The following is a 20893-nucleotide window of genomic DNA, read 5'->3' on the forward strand; positions in this document are numbered from 1 at the left end:
TAAAGAAATGATCTCAAATTTGGAATTATCCGCTAACCCTGGCGGTCTGACACCTGGGATCCCCACCAATCTCCAGAGCTGACGTTTTATAGAGCCCCGTGTGAACGGAGCAGTGGTCGGTCATGCACACTGCGGCTCCAGCAGTGTCAGTGTGCAGAGTGCAGAGCGGAGTGTGCGCGGCTCGGCACAGGCTCTGCAGCTGCTCTGCTCAGGTTGTGCACTGCATCCTTCGGGGAGCCTCCTCTCACTCTGCAGCACGCATGCGCTCTCGTAACCTCCTCTCCTAGCAACAGAAGCATCAGCACCAGCCCAGGGGAAGGAGGAGCGGCGGCGGCGGCGGCGGCACCAGCTTGTGTTGCAGAGAGTAGTATAACTGGGGGAGGAGGCAGCTCATCCTCTGTCATGCACCAAGGGGGCGGGAGGGAGGTGCAATGTGCAGAAAAAAATAGGAGACGGAGCCAGACGGGTGGATACTGTGGGAGAAGGATGCAAGTGCTGCAATAGCTGATGCAGCTGTAGGGAAGATCCAAATGGGAGCCAGATAACCCCTGCTGGGGTGTCCGAGCCCCCTCTGTGCTGGAGACAGGAGCATGCCAGTGAGGAGCGTGCTGGTGCGGCACCGACACTGAGCTGTACCCCGGTCTGCAGAGCTATGAGATATGGAGGAGGCAGGCAGCTCCCTGCGGCATCCCCGGTCCTCCTCTCCCATGCCCCATCTGTCAGCCCAGCTCTCCTGCCCTGCACTGCTGCACCTCTTCTGTCTGCTGCTGCTCTCCTGCCCCCAGCCCTGGGGAGCCTCTGCCACACAGACAGGTGAGTGCCATCACTGTGCCATTGTCCTGCTGTCACACCTGCAATCTGCCACCAAGACAAGTTTAGAGTAAACCCCCCAGGAGCAAAAAGTTCCTCCTGCCCCCAAATATAAGAGCGATGCCAGCCCGTTCTCCCAGGACTGCCCATGAGCGAGTGCTGCCCCAGGAGCCGAGCTGCCCCGGGAGCTGTTCTGCCCCAGGGGCCGTGCTGCCCCAGGAGTTGTTCTGCCCCAGCAGCCGAGCTGCCCCAGGAGCCATTCTGCCCCAGAAGCTGTGCTGCCCCAGGAGCCATTCTGCCCCAGAAGCTGTGCTGCCCCAGGAGCAATGCTGCCTCAGGAGCTGTGCTGCCCCAGGAGCCAAGCTGCCCCAGGAGCCGTGCTGCCCCAGGAGCCATTCTGCCCCAGAAGCTGTGCTGCCCCAGGAGCCGTGCTGCCCCAGAAGCTGTGCTGCCCCAGGAGCTGTGCTGCCCCATGAGCCATTCTGCCCCAGAAGCTGTGCTGCCCCAGGAGCAATGCTGCCTCAGGAGCTGTGCTGCCCCAGGAGCCATTCTGCCCCAGGATCCGAGCTGCCCCAGGCGTTGCGCTGCCCCAGGAGCTGTGCTGCCCCAGGAGCCGAGCTGCCCCAGGAGCCATTCTGCCCCAGGAGTTGCGCTGCCCCAGGAGCCATTCTGCCCCAGGAGCCATTCTGCCCCAGGAGCTGTGCTGCCCCAGGAGCCGAGCTGCCCCAGGAGCCGAGCTGCCCCAGGAGCTGTGCTGCCCCAGGAGGCATTCTGCCCCAGGAGCTGTGCTGCCTCAGGAGCTGTGCTGCCCCAGGAGCCGTGCTGCCCCAGGAGCTGTGCTGCCCCAGGAGCCGTGCTGCCCCAGGAGCTGTGCTGCCCCAGGAGCCGTGCTGCCCCAGGAGCTGTGCTGCCCTAGGAGCTGTGCTGCTGGTTCTCAGCCATGTGTTCCTTCTGCTCACTGACCACCGGCTCCACAGCACTTAGGGCCACACACAGCATAGAGATCAGCCAGAAATCTGCAGTGACCTCTGCAAGGTGTAACAGCGGCAGGATCAGATCCTCTGCTTCCAGGAGGGATAGCAGCTCCCAATGAGGCTGCATAGGGAAGTACTGCAGTAAAGGGAATGCGGATAATGGGACTACTGCTAAGGGGCTGATGGCCACCTGGAGCAACTTTGTGCATCGGCTCCCTGGCGCTGGTTAACCCTTCATGGCACATACACTTCTGCAATGCAGTACAGCAGTCATGGCGGGGAAAAGGGATGTCAAGTTTCAAGATTGTTTATCTGTGTTTCATCTAACCTCATTATGTGTCCAGCAAGGGATCGCACTAATACATGAACCTCGTCAGTCATGGAAGTCTCTGATGCACAGCACACTGGGGGGCCATGGGCCAAAATGCTTAATAATTGCACTCTGAGATGTTAAATGCGTTCCTGGCCCCTGGTGGCACAGCTTGTGCAGCCCAGTAGTCTGGGTAGGACATTGCCTTCATTTCATAACTCCCCGTACTGCAGTGGCTATCTGCAATTATGGCACCCAGAAAGCACTGCTGACTCTGTGCTCGGGAAGAGGAAAATGTTTGCAAGGCACATTTCTAAGATCAATTTTACCCTGTTCTAAACAAATCATATTTATCTGCAATCTTTATGACCCAGAAGACTAGACGCTCTCTGCTAACTGCGAAATCGCACAATATCATACTTCTGTATCCTAATAGCTGATTTTTTTTGTATAAAAGTAGAGAATTTCACAGCCTTCCTCTTGTCTAAGACCTTTTCCAATCATGATAGGGTCTGTTAACCAGTGGTAGACGGCACAATTCTTTGGCACATTAATTATTATTACTCCTGTTTGATGATTTTCAAGAAGGTTCAGGAGATTTCATTTTGCTCACTTCCTATTGTGGTATCCGGCAATATGTTGCCTCTTATTTCCTAAAACAATCTGCTTACGGGAAAAGTAACGTTGATGTATTATAGCTATGAGTAATCCTCGGGATATGATGTGCAAATCGCAGGACAGGGGGACACTAACACATTCTAAGGCACTTCCATCACTTCTGTATTTTTACATGTCCCAAATGGATGTAAGTTACTACTACTTCCCTCATCTTGTCAAATATAGATCTAGAACAACCTAAAGCTTGAAGCTCCTGGGACCTGATCTTGAAGCTGCCACCGGGCCCCTTCTTAGCTTTGTGCCATCTGAACAGTTTGTATGTGGCAGCTGGGCCTTTGGGCCCTGTCAGACATCTGGACCCAGACGCACCGGCCTCCCTCCTACCATAGCTACATCAATGCGCTTGGTCACTAAATAGAATTTTACTTTATAACAGTTTATATAAAATGTCTGAATCATAATAGATTTTAATGAGAGCAATATGAAATATGTATCAATGTTATCATGGATCTGATCTGTGCTGTGTCATTTATAGTTCTGGTCTCCAATTGTACAGAGGGTCCCTTAGTGCCCCCTTATGCTAGAGAGCCCAAGTATGGCTTCTTACTCTGTACAGTATAGAAAAGTAGACGCAAAAAGTATTATTCTGAAATGTATAGTTATAGTGGTGTATTTAAAAGCAAAGTTTATTATACTTTTATTTAGTAGTTTTGCTGTTCAAATCTTCTACAGGAAAATCTTAAAAACTACTGCCTGGAATTGGTTACTGCATATCATTCTCTGATGTACGCAGGTTGCATTGTATATCCCTCCCTCTTGCATAGTTCAGTGATCTCTGAATTGCTTTATCTGTTTTATTTTTCCATACTTTTCTTCTTTACACCTTTAAATCTATTTAACCAGCAGACAATCTCTCCTGACACAAAAAGACATCCATGCATATAAATGACTTCATGTTCTTCTTTGATGTGTAGAATTTTATGCATCAAAGCCTTTGCAGCATAGCAAGCTGAAAAAATGAAAAAGATCTTTGGAGCGTTCAGCCCTTCTTGGCATTTTTTGTTTGTAAAATTAATTAAGGTCTATCCACAAAATGAATAGGCTTGCCACCAATCCTTCACATACTCGGCTATAGCGAGTGATCTATGTGATGTTCTGCATCAAATGCAAAATTCTGCTGGCTGAATCTCTAGTAGAGAAGATCCTACTGGAGAAATAAATTATTAATATAGTGAAACTCAGGAAATTCTTCAATATTTCAAAGAATATCAAAGTAGAAGGAAACATAGATTAGTAATTATTCATCAATGAGTAGACTTAAAATTGTGTTCTGGTTCTTTTCTGGGCTGATTAATAACAAATATCTAGAAATGTGTTCAGTGAGGGTTATTTTATAAATACAATTATGCTGGGATTAAATATTATTGATGTCACCTCTACTGGACAGAACATACTTCTCACATATCAGTGAGGTCTACAGGAACATTACTGGAACTGAGCTGTCCTCAATTCTGTTTTTATTGAAGAGAAACCCAATTGTTAAACCTTTCACAGTAAGCAAATGTTATAGGAAAACAGAACTTCCCTATATGAGCCCCAGAAGCATCTGACATTTGGTTCCACGGTTATCTCCTCATAAGCACGCTAGCACCTCATATAATACTAGATGGAGGCCCAATGCTATCGCATCGGATATTCTAGAATATGCATGTCCATGTAGTATATTGCCCAGTCACAGTGTATATTGCCCAGTGACGTAATATATTGCCCAGTCACGTAGTATATTGCCCAGCCCATGTAGTATATTGCCCAGCCACGTAGTATATTGCCCAGTCATGTAGTATATTGCCCAGTCACGTAGTATATTGCCCAGCCACGTAGTATATTGACCAGCCACGTAGTATATTGCCCAGTCATGTAGTATATTGCCCAGTCACGTAGTATATTGCCCAGCCACGTAGTATATTGCCCAGTCACGTAGTATATTGCCCAGCCACGTAGTATATTGCCCAGTCACGTAGTATATTGCCCAGCCATGTAGTATATTGCCCAGTCATGTAGTATATTGCCCAGCCACGTAGTATATTGCCCAGCCATGTAGTATATTGCCCAGCCACATAGTATATTGCCCAGCCATGTAGTATATTGCCCAGTCACGTAGTATATTGCAAAGCCACGTAGTATATTGCCCAGTCACGTAGTATATTGCCCAGCCACATAGTATATTGCCCAGCCATGTAGTATATTGCCCAGCCTCATAGTATATTGCCCAGTCACGTAGTATATTGCCCAGTCACATAGTATATTGCCCAGCGATGTAATATATTGCCCAGTCACGTAGTATGTTGCCCAGCGACGTAGTATATTGCCCAGTCACGTAGTATATTGCCCAGTCACGTCGTATATTGCCCAGTCACGTAGTATATTGCCCAGTCACGTAGTATATTGCACAACCCACGTAGTATATTGCCCAGCCACGTAGTATATTGCCCAGCGATGTAGTATATTGCACAGCGACGTAATATATTGCCCAACCACGTAGTATATTGCACAGTCACGTAGTATATTGCCCAGCGACGTAGTATATTGCCCAGCCACGTAGTATATTGCCCAGCCATGTAGTATATTGCCCAGCCACATAGTATATTGCCCAGTCACGTAGTATATTGCCCAGTCACGTAGTATATTGCCCAGCCACGTAGTATGTTGCCCAGCGACATAGTATATTGCACAGCGACGTAGTATATTGCACAGTGACGTAGTATTCAGCACAGAGCCACGTAGTATATTGCCCAGCCACGTAGTATATTGCCCAGCCACGTAGTATATTGCCCAGCCACGTAGTATATTGGCCAGTCACGTAGTATATTGCCCAGTCACGTAGGTATATTGCCCAGCCCACGCAGTATTTAGCAGTGTGGGCACCATATCCCTGTTAAAAAAAATAATTTAAATAAAAAATAGTTATATACCGTACTCACCCCTGGGATCCAGCGGAGCTGTGTGATGCGGCCGCCATCTTCCGTTCCCAGGATGCATTGCGAAATTACCCAGATGACTTAGCGGTCTCGCAAGACCGCTAAGTCTTCTGGGTAAGTTTGCAATGCATCTCTGGGAACGGAAGATGGCGGCCGACGCGAGCGCATCGTCCGACGATGGAGGGTGAGTCTAGCAGGTTTTTTGTTTTTTAATTATTTTTAACATTACATCTTGTTACTGTGCATAGGCAGCATCAATAGTAAAAACTTGGTCACACAGGGTTAATAGCAGCGGATACGGAGTGCGGTACCCGCGGCATAACGCGGTCCGTTACCGCTGCCATTAACCCTGTGTGAGCAGTGACTGGAGCGGATTATGGAGCGGGCACTGACTGCGGGGAGCATGGAGCGGGGAGTATGGAGCCGGCGCCGGGGACACTGACTGCGGGGAGCATGGAGCGGAGCGCCGGGGACACTGACTGCGGGGAGCATGGAGCGGAGCGCCGGGGACACTGACTGCGGGGAGCATGGAGCGGAGCGCCGGGGACACTGACTGCGGGGAGCATGGAGTGGGCGGCAGGGACACTGACTGCGGGGAGTATGGAGCGGAGCGCCGGGGACACTGACTGCGCAGGGAATAAGCAGCGGAGCGCCGGGGACACTGACTGCGCGGGGAGTATGGAGCGGGTACTGTGACTGTAGGGGAGGGACTAATTCGACTGCCCATCGCTGATCGGTCGCAGCAGCCATGACAGGCAGCTGCCGAGACCAATCAGTGACGCGGGATTTCCATTACAGAAGTTGAGGACATAAAGATGGAAGTACCCCTTAGACAATTATATATATAGACTAGACGGAGGCCCGATGCTATCGCATCGGGAGGGCGGTAATGTCACAATAGGGGCAGGCTTTGCAGTGTTGACAATCTCTCCCCCCATGCGCTCACCCACCTATCCACTTTCTCTTTCCCCATATGCTGACTTCTCCCGTCTGTGCTCTCTTCTTTCACCTGTCTACCCCATGTGCTATCCCCCCGTCTCTCTCCTTCCTGTGCTGTGTTCTCCCCTCATGTGCTGTCCCGTTTGAGCTGTCTCCCCCCTGTGCTCTGTCTCTCTCCCCAGCCAATACTGACATTACATCAGGAGTTCGCAGAGGATACATTTTGTGATGTAAAATATTGTTTAAAAACAGTTAGTGAAATATTTTACCTGAAATCCTATAATTTACAGAAATCCTCTGTGATCCCGTGCTGTAATGTCACTATTGTATTTTGCTTCCTCCCCTGCCCAGGAGATGTGGTATGCTCTGTAACACGGTCAGACACAGACAATTTTTAAAATGATCTTTCGTTCATGGGAAATCTCTTTTAATGTGACCGGCTTCCTCTGCCTGTAGACATGTTGCGCATCTGCTGCCGGGATCAGCCGAATGATTCACTGCGCCTGTGTGGAATTCACACAGGCGCAGTAAATCAGACCGCAACCATCTTTGTGCAGACCGCAGCAGTCACATTAAAACTGCGCATGTGCTCCTCGTGTACAAAGATGGCGGCACTCAGTGAATCATTCGGCTGATCCCGGCGGCAGCGTGTTCGCGACTCTGGTGGTACCGCACAAGAGGCTGGTACCGCCAGCAGTTTCCATATTGAGACACCCATCACTTGGGTGTCCCAATATGGAGGTTGAACTTCCGCCGTTTGGAATTCTGGGATCCGGGCACATCTGGACGGAACAGGATGTGAAGACATTACAAGGTATATATTAAAATTAGTTATATTTCCCATGTCCTAGCCAGGGTTATTTTAGGAGAGTCGTCGAGGAGCATGGGCGCCAATTTCATTATTACAATACAAGGGTGCCAACCTCCGCTGTCAGACAGGGTGAGAACAGGGACAGCTACATTATAGCTCTGACCTATATCATATATCTTATAAATTCCTCTTCCCTGTGTTGTTTGCAATTTTTTTATTATTTTGAATGTAGTTTTCTACCCTCCCACATAGGGTCTTCCAGGGGTAGAAGGGACTTTCGACGGTGAGCGGGGGCGCAGGAATAGAGTGCCAACCCCCGCTGGTAGGTAGGATGCATTCAGCTGTAGAATAGGACGAGGCACCTCCCGTGGCCTTCTCTATTTAGTTTATTTACTTTTGTCTCATATTTGGTGATGGTAATTGTTTTTTGTGCACCAGTTAGATATTTTAAATGTATTAATATAGTTCAGTGGGGTCTCTTTCTGTGATCTAAAACCCCTAATTGCAGTAAACCAGTGTTCCTATATAAATATATGGTATACCATTATTCAAGTCTACTATAATATATCTCTTTTCATTTGGGACTTTAATTGAACACTATGGTGGACTTTAGATAGTCTTTAAGTCAGACATAACAAGACAAGTTTAGTCCAAAGCATTGTGACAATGTCAGCTCCGTAGTTTGAAGCTAATGCTATTCCTTTTAGCTGTTCACACTTTCCGCATGTTCTTTTCACCATTGTATTGGTGCCATGTTTTTTCCAACAGTAAATTCAATTTTAAACTGTTTGTATCTTGTCTTTGATACCGTAATTTTTAATATTTGACAGCCAAAGAAGTTGGAATGAGCTTTCTCAAGTTTAGAATTTATCAAGTATCCATTAAATAGAGGGGATAGCTTCTCGATCGTTGGGGGTCTAACCGTTGAGAACCCTACCAATATCGAGTACCTGTGCTCTGGAGAGCCTCGTATGGAGGTTGCAATGGTCGATCATGTGCACTGTTGCTCAATTTTCAACCTTAATAGGACCGCCTGACATATCCGAACGCTGGTCTTCAGCATTCCCAAACGAATGAATGAGCAGAAGTAGCATGATCCACCACTACCTATTCACATGGGGCTCTTGTTCTTATGATCAGTAGGGGTTTAAGTGGTTGTACCCCAGCGATGGGAGACAAATTTGTGAATCCTGGTCTTATGGATAAGGGATAACTTCCAAACTTGAGAAAACCTATTTAAAGGGCATCTTTCACTAGAAAAATATGCTATTTTCCTGCAGATATGGGGTTAATCTGCAAGTTAATAGTGTTATTATGCTGACCGGTGCCTGCACGTAGTCTACAGCTGCAGGGAGAAACCAAACTTTATTCTCTCCAGCATTGTTCCCATTTGACAAGGTGGTGAGGTCAGCGCTGGTTCAGTCACCACTCTGAGATTAAAGAGCAGCCACTGTAACTGCACCCCCAGCTCTGACTGACAGCCGGCCACAATTTAGAGAGAGTGTCAGGGCCGGGGGCATGGTTGCAGCCACTGCTCTGTATAACCCGTCTCATCCTCGTGTCTGAAACGGCACCCCAGGCCCTGGCTGACAGCCGGCTACAAAGCAGAGCCAGTGTCAGAGCGATGACTGAACTAGTGCCACCACCGTGACTGAAACGGGAGCACTACTAGGGAGAATAAAGTTCATTTTCTCCCTGCAGCGTTAGGCTACCTGCAGCCGCCTGCCAGCATTATAACGCAACTAACCTGCAGATTAACCCCATATCTGCAGCTTAATAGCATTTTTCCTTTAAGTTAATTTTTTTAGCCTGGTACTCTGGAGCATAGACATAGAATAGTCAACAATCTAGTAGAATCTCAATGTTTTTTTTTTTACTTTTTACTGGGATTCCTGTCTTCAGAAACAGTTATTGAGCAATGTTTTCCCTGAAATTATGCTTGGAGCTTTGACAAAGGATTAAGTCAGTGAGCAAGTTATCAACCCCCCGTCTATTAGAAAATGCTTCCAATTAGCAATGTAGTATAGTTCTTCTGATTCGCTATGCCTCTTTTCTCATGTGCACAACATATTGTAGCACCTTGGGTATCCATGGTTATGACTACTAGCAACTATTTAACTCACTATTTCAGTGATTGTAACCATGGATACCTAAGGTCCTGCAATGCCTGCACATGAAGAACGAGACATGGAGAATTAGAAAAATTATACCACATTTCTAATTGGAAGTATTTCCTAATATTGTTATTATTATTGCACCTACTACATATTGTGATAGGATTTTGGAAATAGGAATAACCCTTTAAATATCTTGCTTTCAGCATTTTGATAGCTTTTAGTTGCTGTTAATCCTAACGTTGCCAGTAAATGTCAGTAATAGTATATGATTACTTATTATTATAATTACTTTATTTTTACCTACGACATCCTAGGTAGCCACTTCTAGCCAAACATTTTATGTAGTCCAAGTCATCCTGCAGAGGCAGTCTGTTCTGCCCGGTGTTCATCATTTTGTAGGCATCATATGTCTGGAAAAATAGACATTGGGTTACCAAGGTCTTGGAGAAGGTCAGTGGTAAAAATGATTATCTGTAGCATTGTTCTGCTGTCTATTTAGCAGCAAGTCTTTGACAGCTTCACTTTTCTCATATGGTCAGACTGTCATGTTAAAGCGTGGAAAATGCTATAGAATTTTTTTTAACAAAAGACATTAAGTGTTGAAGATCTTGTTTGTATCGAAGTTTATAGATCTTTATATTTCTCGGTTACATTTCTAGCTCATCCGGTGAAATACTTTCAAACGTACAGTTACTGTAATTCAATAAAGTCACAAAGTTAGCTTGAATGCTAATAGTGTAGATTTTTTTGAGATTTTCCAAGATCAATTTTTGTAAAGTTAAATGAGATCTAGAAAAATGAAGCTGAACAAAGTAGGTTAGTTCATGGATTATGTCCCCAATTCATTAAGACCAACAGTCTTCTCCTGGTCTGGATGAGGGATGTAATGGAGTCAGAAGCTTCTGATTTATTAAAACCCATGAGGAGCCTCTGTGTGTCCCAGGAATGGCATGTGCCTCATTGTGTCTCAGCACAAGTCTTAGAGTAAGATTTGTGGCGTAAGAAATGCCATTGATCGTTAGATGAGCTGTGGCACCATGTCCGGTCCGTGCCTCTCTCCCGTCCCAGCGATACCCATTTGGGCAGAGCTGGAAGAAACTGACATAAAAATGCCAAAGTTGCTAAACATACGGCAACATTTTGCAGATTTGCAAAGCAATTTAAACCACTTACATGACTTATACTATGGAATACTTGCTGTGACAGATATTTCTTAACAAAAATCTCCAAGCTTTAGCGATTTAAGCATGGTACAAAATCTTCTCACGTCTTCGTCATATCACAATCGTTTTATCTAGATTTTCCTTATAAGCCAATGCAGTATCAGCCGTGATCTCAGCATGATATCTGCTATTGTGCCTGATAGGAGAGGTATTCATAGGAGCGTGATTAAGAATTACTGTTCACATTATAGAGTCAAAGCTAAATATAACATAGTCTGCATTTGTCTCATCGCAAGTTTTCATTCTCTTAAACAGATGGTAAACTGTTTGCTGTACACTTGATGGGCAAACAAGAGAATTGACAAAAACTAAAACAAATCTTAATAATGCGTTACAGAAAAAAATATTAATTTTTCCATGCTTCAGAGATTGATCGGACATTAGAAAATCAGTTCGTACAAGGCCAATGGCCTGAGACCATCCTAAAGAGATTGTCCATGATACACTTGGAGAAGATGACAAAAGGTCATCTGGAAGTGAGCGAGGTTTCTCATTGTGACTCCTGGTTGATTTGTCTGATCTTGGGCTGATGGGAGGAGAAGTCATATTACAATTGAACAAGAAGAGATACATGTACTATATGTGGAATAAATTCCTGTTCATCAGTTTACTGCACACCATTATGGACATTTTAGACGAGACATTCCGGTCTGGTAAATCACTACTGATCTGCTATATACAGGCTGATCTGCAGTCGTTTACTGGCTTTGCTTAGACAGACAAAATAATATTCTAACGCCACAGAACAATCATTAATATGATTGTCCTGCTTCCGTAAAATATAGAATCGTCAGTTTTGGACAGTTCTGCCAAAAGGCTGGTAGCTGTGGCAGGACGAGTGCAAGGAGTGTGGGGATGCCTTCTTGTTAAATTAATGATGATGTGTGTGGTGTTCTTACACCACAGTCCCTACTCCTGTCTCAGACTGGAGTAAGGTTTGTGGCGAGGCGCATGTAGGCACGTGCCACTTCTCTGACACTCCTGATTCATTTCGAGGCACGTGCTTCTAAATCAATCATGCACCCTCATCAAGACTGGCGTGAACAATACTGGTTTTTATGAATCTAGGCCTACCGTATGTCTTTTATGCAAACACAATAGCATAGTATAGGGTACGATTGAGTCCGATATAAAAAACATATACCACTGGTAAAAGGGTCAACCACAGTCCAAAACTGCAGACTTCATGGGTCAGTTTACTTCATTATACTCAATTGCGCGGTCGTGGGTTCCATCTGAATCCCATTTTCCTAGGCTTCAAACGCCTGATGGAGACTGCAAATAAGGCTGGACCGATATGCAGTGTGAAACTAGCCTAACATTTTATGTGGCTTCATTAAGCATCATATAACCTAAGTGATAAGCCCTGAAACTAGGAAACCTTAGCAAAAGACTGGGAAATATACTCCCAAACAGCATGTGGATATGTGATAGGGATTGCTACTTGGCACAGACCCAGGAACTGACCCTACAGACAGACTACAAACTTACTCTGTACTCTGGCAAAATTCTGATATTGGAGGCTTTGATCTTGGACTGACAGATGCCAACCAGATGAAGGCTGGCGTGCCTTTTAAATGATAACTAGAACATTTCTTATTTCATTTTTCCATTGTTGCCAGCATAAAGATAAATGTATCTTCCTAAGTACGGTAAGTAAAATGCAGATGTCAGTTATATAGTGGGGCTAAGATGTGCTCATTTTATGATGCATGAATCACAGTTTTGCTGAACTCTGTATAGTCTTCTATGAGACAATGACTGAATGCAGTAAAATATATTTTTTTCTCTCTCCAAAAGCTCCACACCGCAATGAGACTGCAGGAGGCACGGCTGGCACATTGGCAGATGAAGAGCAGGCATCGCAGCATAACAGCAGCAGTAGGGAAAGCACTAATCACAACCAGAGCAAGGAAATGCACAAAGAAATCACACTGCCTTCAAGACTGGTCTATTACCTTAACAAGGAGTCTGAGGGTCCATCCCACATATTGGATACAAAGGCAAGGGACCAGCAGAAGCATAACCAGGTATTACTGTATGTGCCAGCGGGCGAGGACGGACGAAGTGTCAGCTCTATATACTATACAACAAATGTAGCATATGGGATCGGGGGCAGTCTCATAAGCCAGAATCGCCATTAGTCCTGTACTATTTTATTGGAGGACTCATGATGTGGTGGGACATCACATTGGAAAGTAATATACTCGACTGTGTCTAAGGGTAACCTATGTTTCGTTCAGTTGCACATATTTAACATATGTTTCTGTAGTAGCCACGTAATTAGCCAGGGCATATTCTGAAACAGAAAAAATTACCGCACACTCAATACTGGTATGATGCAAAAAGGTATATGCCAATTTTATTCAAGAAAACAAAAAACAAAAATGTTAGTTGCCACATTGATTAAGGTAGACAAAGAACCCGACGTTTCGACCCTCCCGGGTCTTTTTCATGGGGTTACTCTAGTCCTTTGATACAAACGCATAAAGGTGGCAGTAGTAGGGGATGAACGAGCGATCCCTTATTTTAGAGCATAACCTTATATTGAGGCCTCCGTCCAGGACAGTGCAGCAAGGCGCGGGATGCGCCGCTGACTCCATACAAGACCCCTCTCAGGCCCACTGTGACCATTACGGCCCTCCTTTAATAGGTTTCATTTACCTGGGACAGCATCCCTTACTGGCCTCAATATAAGGTTATGCTCTAAAATAAGGGATCGCTCGTTCATCCCCTACTACTGCCACCTTTATGCGTTTGTATCAAAGGACTAGAGTAACCCCATGAATAAGACCCGGGAGGGTCGAAACGTCAGGTTCTTTGTCTACCTTAATCAATGTGGCAACTACCATTTTTGTTTTTTGTTTTCTTGAATAAAATTGGCATATACCTTTTTGCATCATACCAGTACTGAGTGTGCGGTAATTTTTTCTATGATGGTCTTGACCACATGGTCAGTTTACCAGCACCTCATTGTCCCTGACCTGAGTGCACACCATTTTCCCTTTCTATGTTCTGAAACATACACAGCAATGAAGTGACAATACGCTGGTGCTCAGTCCAGTTCTCACTGTTCGGTACTGTTATAAAGTCCTTACTGCAGGAGACATGTTCCAGGGAAAGGTCTTGGACATTGCTGTTATTATTGCTGCACCATACTCTCAGGAAATGCCAGCAGCTCTGGCTCCACATCTAGGGGGGGGGGGGGGGGGGAGGGCAAGAGTCATGGGTGGCTCCTAATTACTTGGGTAGCAGTATCCCAAAGTTATGGGGTCTTTAAGAACATTTCACCCTAAAATAAGAAAATATGTCATTTATGATTATATAATGGTTGTTTTATTCATCCTTAATTAAATCTGTTCCTGGCAAGCCTGGATGGCATTCAACATGGCTCATGTACAGAGATCACGAAGCTTCCCAGACCAGTTAATGTCCAACCTTCCTGGTACTATAGTATTTCATCCCTGCTCTTGCATCCTCCTAACAATCTTTATTGGAATGATATAGTTGAAATAAAATAAGTGACCCCTCGGAAATTACCTGGAATTCGGCATTGATCACTATTAAAATGGTGTCAGTTTGTGATCTAAATCTAAGTAATAACCCACAAAGGCCTTGAGTCATCAAAGTGTTTATGCCAAAAAACTGGCATAAAACACGTTGAAAAGTCAGAAAATTTTGCGCAACACACAGTTGTGCAAACATTTTTTGATTTTTGTCATTTTCATGCCAGTTTTGGGCAGCTCTGCCAATATGGGCTGAGCTGTGGGGGGAGCTCGGATGAGCATGGTTACACCCACCTGGAAAATTAATCAATAGTGCTGGTGTTTCTTATGCCAGAAATGTTATTCCGGTCACTGACTGGGGTAACAATTCTGTTGAAGAATGTACACCTGAAAAGATGTGCCTATTTCTTTGCGTGGCGTGCGTCTCTTAATGAATTTAGCAGCTCTTATTTCTGCACATCCATCATTAAGACTGGAGTGTGAAACATTAATCCTAATGATTTGGGGTCCAAAAAATTGCACCTTTCTTGCTTATCATTGGGCACATTGAGTAAATATCTCCAGTACAGTGAGAAAAAGTAAGTGAACTCTGTGTTACCTTTTAAAGAGCTAGTTGGCAAAATGTGTTTCAATTAATGAGATGAGATTGAATGTGTTTCATAGATACTTTACCAATTAAATAGAGGAGCAGAATACCTGGCTACTGTTAAATCTGCCCTTCTCAAGAAAAATTGGTTAGTGTGAACTATGCCTTGATTCAGACAGCCTTCTCAGGTCCTCTGGAGCACGGTCATTGAAATGCATGAAGCTGGAAAAGGTTACAAAAGCATTGCTAAAGGCCTGGGAGTACATCAATCCATCCATTAGATAATGGAGTGGGCGTCCTGTGAAAATCAGTTCAAGAGCACAACAGGCAATCCTAAAAGAGATGAGAAAGTGTAACGGCAAAAGAGCTACTGAAGACTACAAATTTCAAGAAGCTCTGTTCTTGTGTCCACTAATAGAAAATCACTGCACAAGAATGTTTACACTGACTGTGACTGTGGACTTCATCAAGGACACCAAGATGGTGGTGTAGATTAGGGCACTTTTACACTAAAGCCCCCCATATTTAGTAGGGGAAATAAGTATTTGATCACTCTCTGATTTTGTAAGTTTGCCCATTGACAAAGACATGAACAATCTATAATTTTAAGGGTAGGTTAATTTTAACATTAAGATATAAAATATCAAAAATAAAATCCAGAAAATCACATATTTGCATTTTGCAATGAGAAATAAATATTTGTTCCCCTACCAACCATTAAGAGTTCTGGCTCCTACAGACCAGTTAGACACTGCTAATCATCTCCTTGCCTGCATTAAAGACAGCTGTCTGACGTAGTTACCTTTATAAAAGACTGCTCTCCATAGACTCAATTAATCAGTCAGACTCTAACCTGTACAACATGGGCAAGACCAAAGAGCTTTATAAGAATGTCAGGGACAAGATCATAGACCTGCACAAAGCTGGAATTAGCTACAAAACGATAAATAACACGCTGAGTGAGAAGGAGACAATTCTTGGTTCAATAGTATGAAAATGGAAGAAATACGATCTGGGGCACCATGCAAAATCTCACCTCATGGGGTATCCTTGATCATGAGGAAGGTGAGAGATCAACCTAAAACTACATGGGGGGAACTTGTTAATGATCTCAAGGCAGCTGGATCCACAGTCACCAAGAAAACCATTGGTAACACATTATGCCGTTAAGGTTTAAAATCCTGCAGTGCCCGCAAGGTTCCCCTGCTCAAGAAGGCACAGGTGCAGGCCCGTCTGAAGTTTGCCAATGAACACTTGGATGATTCCGTGAGTGATTGGGAGAAGGTGCTGTGGTCAGATTATACAAAAATTGAAGTCTTTGGCATTAATTCAACTCGCCGTGTTTGGAGGAAGAGAAATGCTACCTATGACCCAAAGAACACCATCCCCACTGTGAAACATGGAGATGGAAACATTATGTTTTGGTGGTGTTTCTTTGCTAAAGGCACAGGACTACTTCATTGCATCAATGGGAGAATGGATGGAGCCATGTACCGTAAAATCCTGAGTGACCACCTCCTTCCCTCCCCCAGGACATTAAAAATGGGTCATGGCTGGGTCTTCCAGCAAGACTATGACCCAAAACATACAGCCAAGGCAACAGAGGAGTGGCTCAAAAGAAGCACATTAAGGTCATGGAGTGGCCTAGGTAGTCTCCAGACCTAAATCCCATAGAAAACTTATGGAGGGAGTTGAAGCTCCGAGTTGCCAAGCGACAGCCTCAAAATCTTAATGATTTAAAGATGATCTGCAAGGAGGAGTGAACCAAAATTCCTTCTGACATGTGCGCAAACCTCATCATCAACTACAACAAAGGTCTGACTGCTGTGCTTGCCAACAAGGGTTTTGCCACCAAGTATTAAGTCTTGTTTGCCAGAGGGATTAAATACCCATTTCTCACTGCAAAATGCAAATAAATTTATATAATTTAAACAATGTGATTTTCTGCATTTTATTTTTGATATTCTATCTCTCAATGTTAAAATTAACCTACCCTTAAAATTATAGGCTGTTCATGTCTTTGTCAGTGGGCAAACTTATGAAATCAGCAAGGGATCAAATATTTTTTTCTCCCAGCTAGCTTTAGGCCAAACTATCTCACCTGTATCCCTCATAAATAGCTCAGCTAGACTGGCTTCTTTTGTGAGAGAAACACTGACAGACTCTTCTGGGCTTAGGTTATCTCCCGGAGAATAAAAGGATTGACCTTCAGAAGTCTGACATGTCAGATCCTACTTTCCCCCGACATCATCTGTAGCATCAGACTGTCAGGCGATTCTGCTGATATCCGTGTGCTTGGCAGACATTAGCCTAGTGTGTTTGGGGGTCTTAGTAGTGGCCATACACGTTAGATAGTTGTTAGCCAACCCACTTAAGCTGCCTCCCTACACACTCGTATGTATGGTGAGAGGGGAGGAAGCCATTGTGGACAGCTCATCTCCAGGAAGAACAAAAGGATCATCCGTTTAAATTCAGAATGTCTACACATCTTCTGTTGGGGACCCCATACAGATTAATTGGTTGGACGATCCCACTGAAATTGGTGGGTTTGAGGGTCTCTAATGTATTTTCGGTTCTTAATAATCAGACCGACAACTTGATAATACTTTTGTCTTAGCCCATGATTTAGACACATTTTTACATCATGTATAGTTGTAATAGTATTGGATGTGAAAAGATGTGTTTATATTTTTGTTAGTAGTGAGCCATTATATAATCGTGGCAATTATGAATGTTAGATTACTGTCAGCTATATTGAAATACTTGATGGCATGTTTTTGTGATATATCCTTTCTGCTGAGTAGAAGATATGAGTTGGGAGTTGGTTTTCTTAAGGACTGGGCTTGTGGCATGATGAGGGTCATAGAATGAAATAAAAAGCTACTCATCACTGGAGTCTGATAGAACATGGTCCTCAATGTTGCTAAGCTGAGTTTATTTTCAGAGTTTTCTTCTTACAGTTACGTATCTGGAAAAACATTTTTTTTTGTCTTTTTACAGTATGCACAGTCCTCCTGGCATGTAGCTTTCTGCTAAATGTAACATCAATATCTTAGAGATGTAGGGTAGAACTGTGATGTTTGGAATTATGTAGGATTTACTGTTTCACAAAGGCATGTCCACCTACGCACGGAAATTTGCAGAGTAGCACATGGTGAATTTCAAATACATAGCTACCCTAAATATAACAGCCTGCCCCTGCTGCTTTGCTGATTGCTCCATGGTGACTTTTCTGGGTTCTGGAGAATTACACTGTTCCAACCTGAAATCACTCTCCTCAGTAAGTGCCAAGGTCTCTCAGCACAGCTTAGAGCTTTCAGAATAAAGATGGTAAAGATGTCTTCATGAGTATCTCTGAGTGCTAAGCTTCCAGGCGCCTTACTGTTCTATTAATTTTGGAACTAGATTGAATGTCAGAATTTTCCCGCTTCTTTGGATTGCATTACAAGCATGATTAGCAATTTTAGCATGTTCACATGGGCTTATATGTCACTGACTCGTGTTACATGAATATTTCTTAATGTAACAGGTGTCAGGGCTGGGCACTGGCACAACGTCTCCTCATATGACACTATGTGTTTATTGCCTATTGGAATTTGGCACACATTCTCTTATCTGTAAATGGCAGTAAGTCTCTATTTATAAGTTGGCGAGCCTTTTTATTTGGGTAGATTTAATTCACCATATGGCCATGATACACTCAGGATCATGTGTTCACATATTCAGCATAGTCATATTAATTAATATTCTTGCTTTGAAATTAAAAATGGCCCCGTCATTGCTCCAAGATAATTCTGTCTTGATGTTGCAATTTCAATGATAAGGAATATATATATATATATATATATATATATATAAACAGTGGTCCCCCCCACATATGGGGTATCAGCCTACTCAGCATGAATTGCACACTAAATTTGGGGGTCCAATTTCTCCTGTTACCCTTGTGAAAGTAAAAATTTGGGGGTGAAGAGATCATTTTTGTGGGAAAAATAAGATTTTTTTTTATTTTTATGGCTCTACATTATAAACTTCTGTGAAGCAGTTGGGGGTTCATAGTGCTCACTACACATCTAGATATGCTCTTTGGGGGTCTAGTTTCCAAAATGGGGTCACTTGTGGGGGTTTCTACTGTTTAGGTACATCAGGGGCTCTGCAATCGCAACATAACGCCCACAGACCATCCCATCAAAGTCTGCATTCCAAGCGGCGCTCATTCCCTTCCGATCCCCGATGGGTACCCAAACAGTGCCCCCCCACATATGGGATATCAGCATACTCAGGACAAACTGATCAACAGATTTTGGGGTCCAATGTCTCCTGTTACCCTTGAGAAAATAAAAAATTGCAGGCTAAAAAATCATTTTTGAGGAAAAAAAAAGGATTTTTTATTTTCATGGCTCTATGTTATAAACTTCTGTGAAGCACTTGGGGGTTCAAAGTGCTCACCACACATCTAGATAAGTTCCTTAATGGGTCTAGTTTCCAAAATGGTGTCACTTGTGGGGGGTTTCCACTGTTTAGGCACATCAGGGGCTCTGCAAACGCGACATGGCGTCCGATCTCAATTCCAGCCAATTCTACATTGAAAAAGTAAAACGGCACTCCTTCTCTTCCAAGCTCTGCGGTGCGCCCAAACAGTGGTTTATCCCCACATATGCGGTATCGACGTACTCAGGAGAAATTGCACAACAACTTTTGTCGTCTAATTTCTCCTGTTACCTTTGTGAAAATAAAAATTTGTGGGCAAAATATAATTTTTGTAGAAAAAATGCGATTTTTTTTTAATTTTTACGGCTTTACGTTATAAACTTCCGTGAAGCACCTGGGGGTTTAAGGTGCTCACCACACATCTAGATAAGTTCCTTAAGGGGTCTAATTTCCAAAATGATGTCACTTGTGGGGGGGGGGGGGGGGGTTCCACTGTTTAGGCACATCAGGGGCTCTCCAAACGCAACATGGCGTCCCATCTCAATTCCAGCCAATTCTACACTGAATAAGTAAAATGGCACTCCTTCTCTTCCAAGTTCTACGGTGCGCCCAGACAGTGGTTTACTCCCACATATGGGGTATCGACGTACTCAGGAGAAATTGCAAAACAACTTTTGTGGTCTAATTTCTCCTGTTACCCTTGTGAAAATAAAAATTTTGGGGCAAAAAGATCATTTTTGAAGAAAAAATGTGATTTTTTATTTTCACGGCTCTACGTTATAAACTTCTGTGAAGCACCTGGGGGTTTAAAGTGCTCACCACACATCTAGATAAGTTCCTTAAGGGGTCTAGCTCCCAAAATGGTGTCACTTGTGGGGGTTTCCACTGTTTAGGCACATCAGGGGCTCTGCAAACGCGACATGGAGTCTGATCTCAATTCCAGCCAATTCTACATTGAAAAAGTAAAATGACACTCCTTCTCTTCCAAGCTCTGCGGTGCGCCCAAAAAGTGGTTTACCCCCACATATGGGGTATCAGCGTACTCAGGAAAAACTGCACAACAACTTTTGTGGTCTAATTTCTCCTGTTTTTCAACAATTTTGGTTCTCAAGTTCTCAGACAGTTCTCTTCTCCTTTCTCTTCTCCATGCTTAGTGTGGCACACAATGCAGAGACTGAGTCAATATCTCCCGTTTTTATCTGGTTTCAGGTGTGATTTTCTTATTGTCCACACCTGTTACTTTCCGCAGGTGATTTTGTTTCAAGAATGTGATGCTCATTCAAAGTTGTTTACCCACAATTTTGGAGAGGTGCCACCAATTTTGTGTGTTCCATTTTTGGGGTTTTGTGTGAAATGATGTCCAATTTGCCTTTTTTTCCTGTGTTTTTTTGTATTGTTCTAATACACACAGAGGAAACAAACGTGTATAACCAAAAATGTGTAATTGCAATAATTTTCTGGGAGACATACTTCATGTTCAGGAATTATTTCAAGGGTGCCAATGCCATATTGGCCAGATCATCTATCTATCTATCTATCTATCTATCTATCTATCTATCTATCTATCTATCTATCTATCTATCTATCTAT

General features: G+C 43.9%; 1 protein-coding gene across 5 annotated transcripts in view; it reads left to right on the forward strand.

The window, feature by feature from the left end:
- Positions 1 to 421: 421 nt before the first annotated feature.
- The window catches only part of ADAM23 (ADAM metallopeptidase domain 23), a 401035-nt gene continuing 380563 nt past the window's right edge, over positions 422 to 20893 (forward strand). For all 5 annotated transcript variants that reach the window (XR_011314664.1, XM_069733684.1, XM_069733681.1 and 2 more), the window contains exons 1-2: positions 422 to 813; positions 12581 to 12810. Coding sequence is in view for 4 of the 5 variants with exons in the window: in XM_069733684.1 (XP_069589785.1) it covers positions 660 to 813; positions 12581 to 12810 (384 nt within the window). In the remaining variant the exon portion in view is untranslated. The remainder of the gene's footprint in view (positions 814 to 12580; positions 12811 to 20893) is intronic.

This window comes from Ranitomeya imitator, chromosome 7, assembly GCF_032444005.1.
Source record: "Ranitomeya imitator isolate aRanImi1 chromosome 7, aRanImi1.pri, whole genome shotgun sequence".
NCBI classification, from domain to species: domain Eukaryota; kingdom Metazoa; phylum Chordata; class Amphibia; order Anura; family Dendrobatidae; genus Ranitomeya; species Ranitomeya imitator.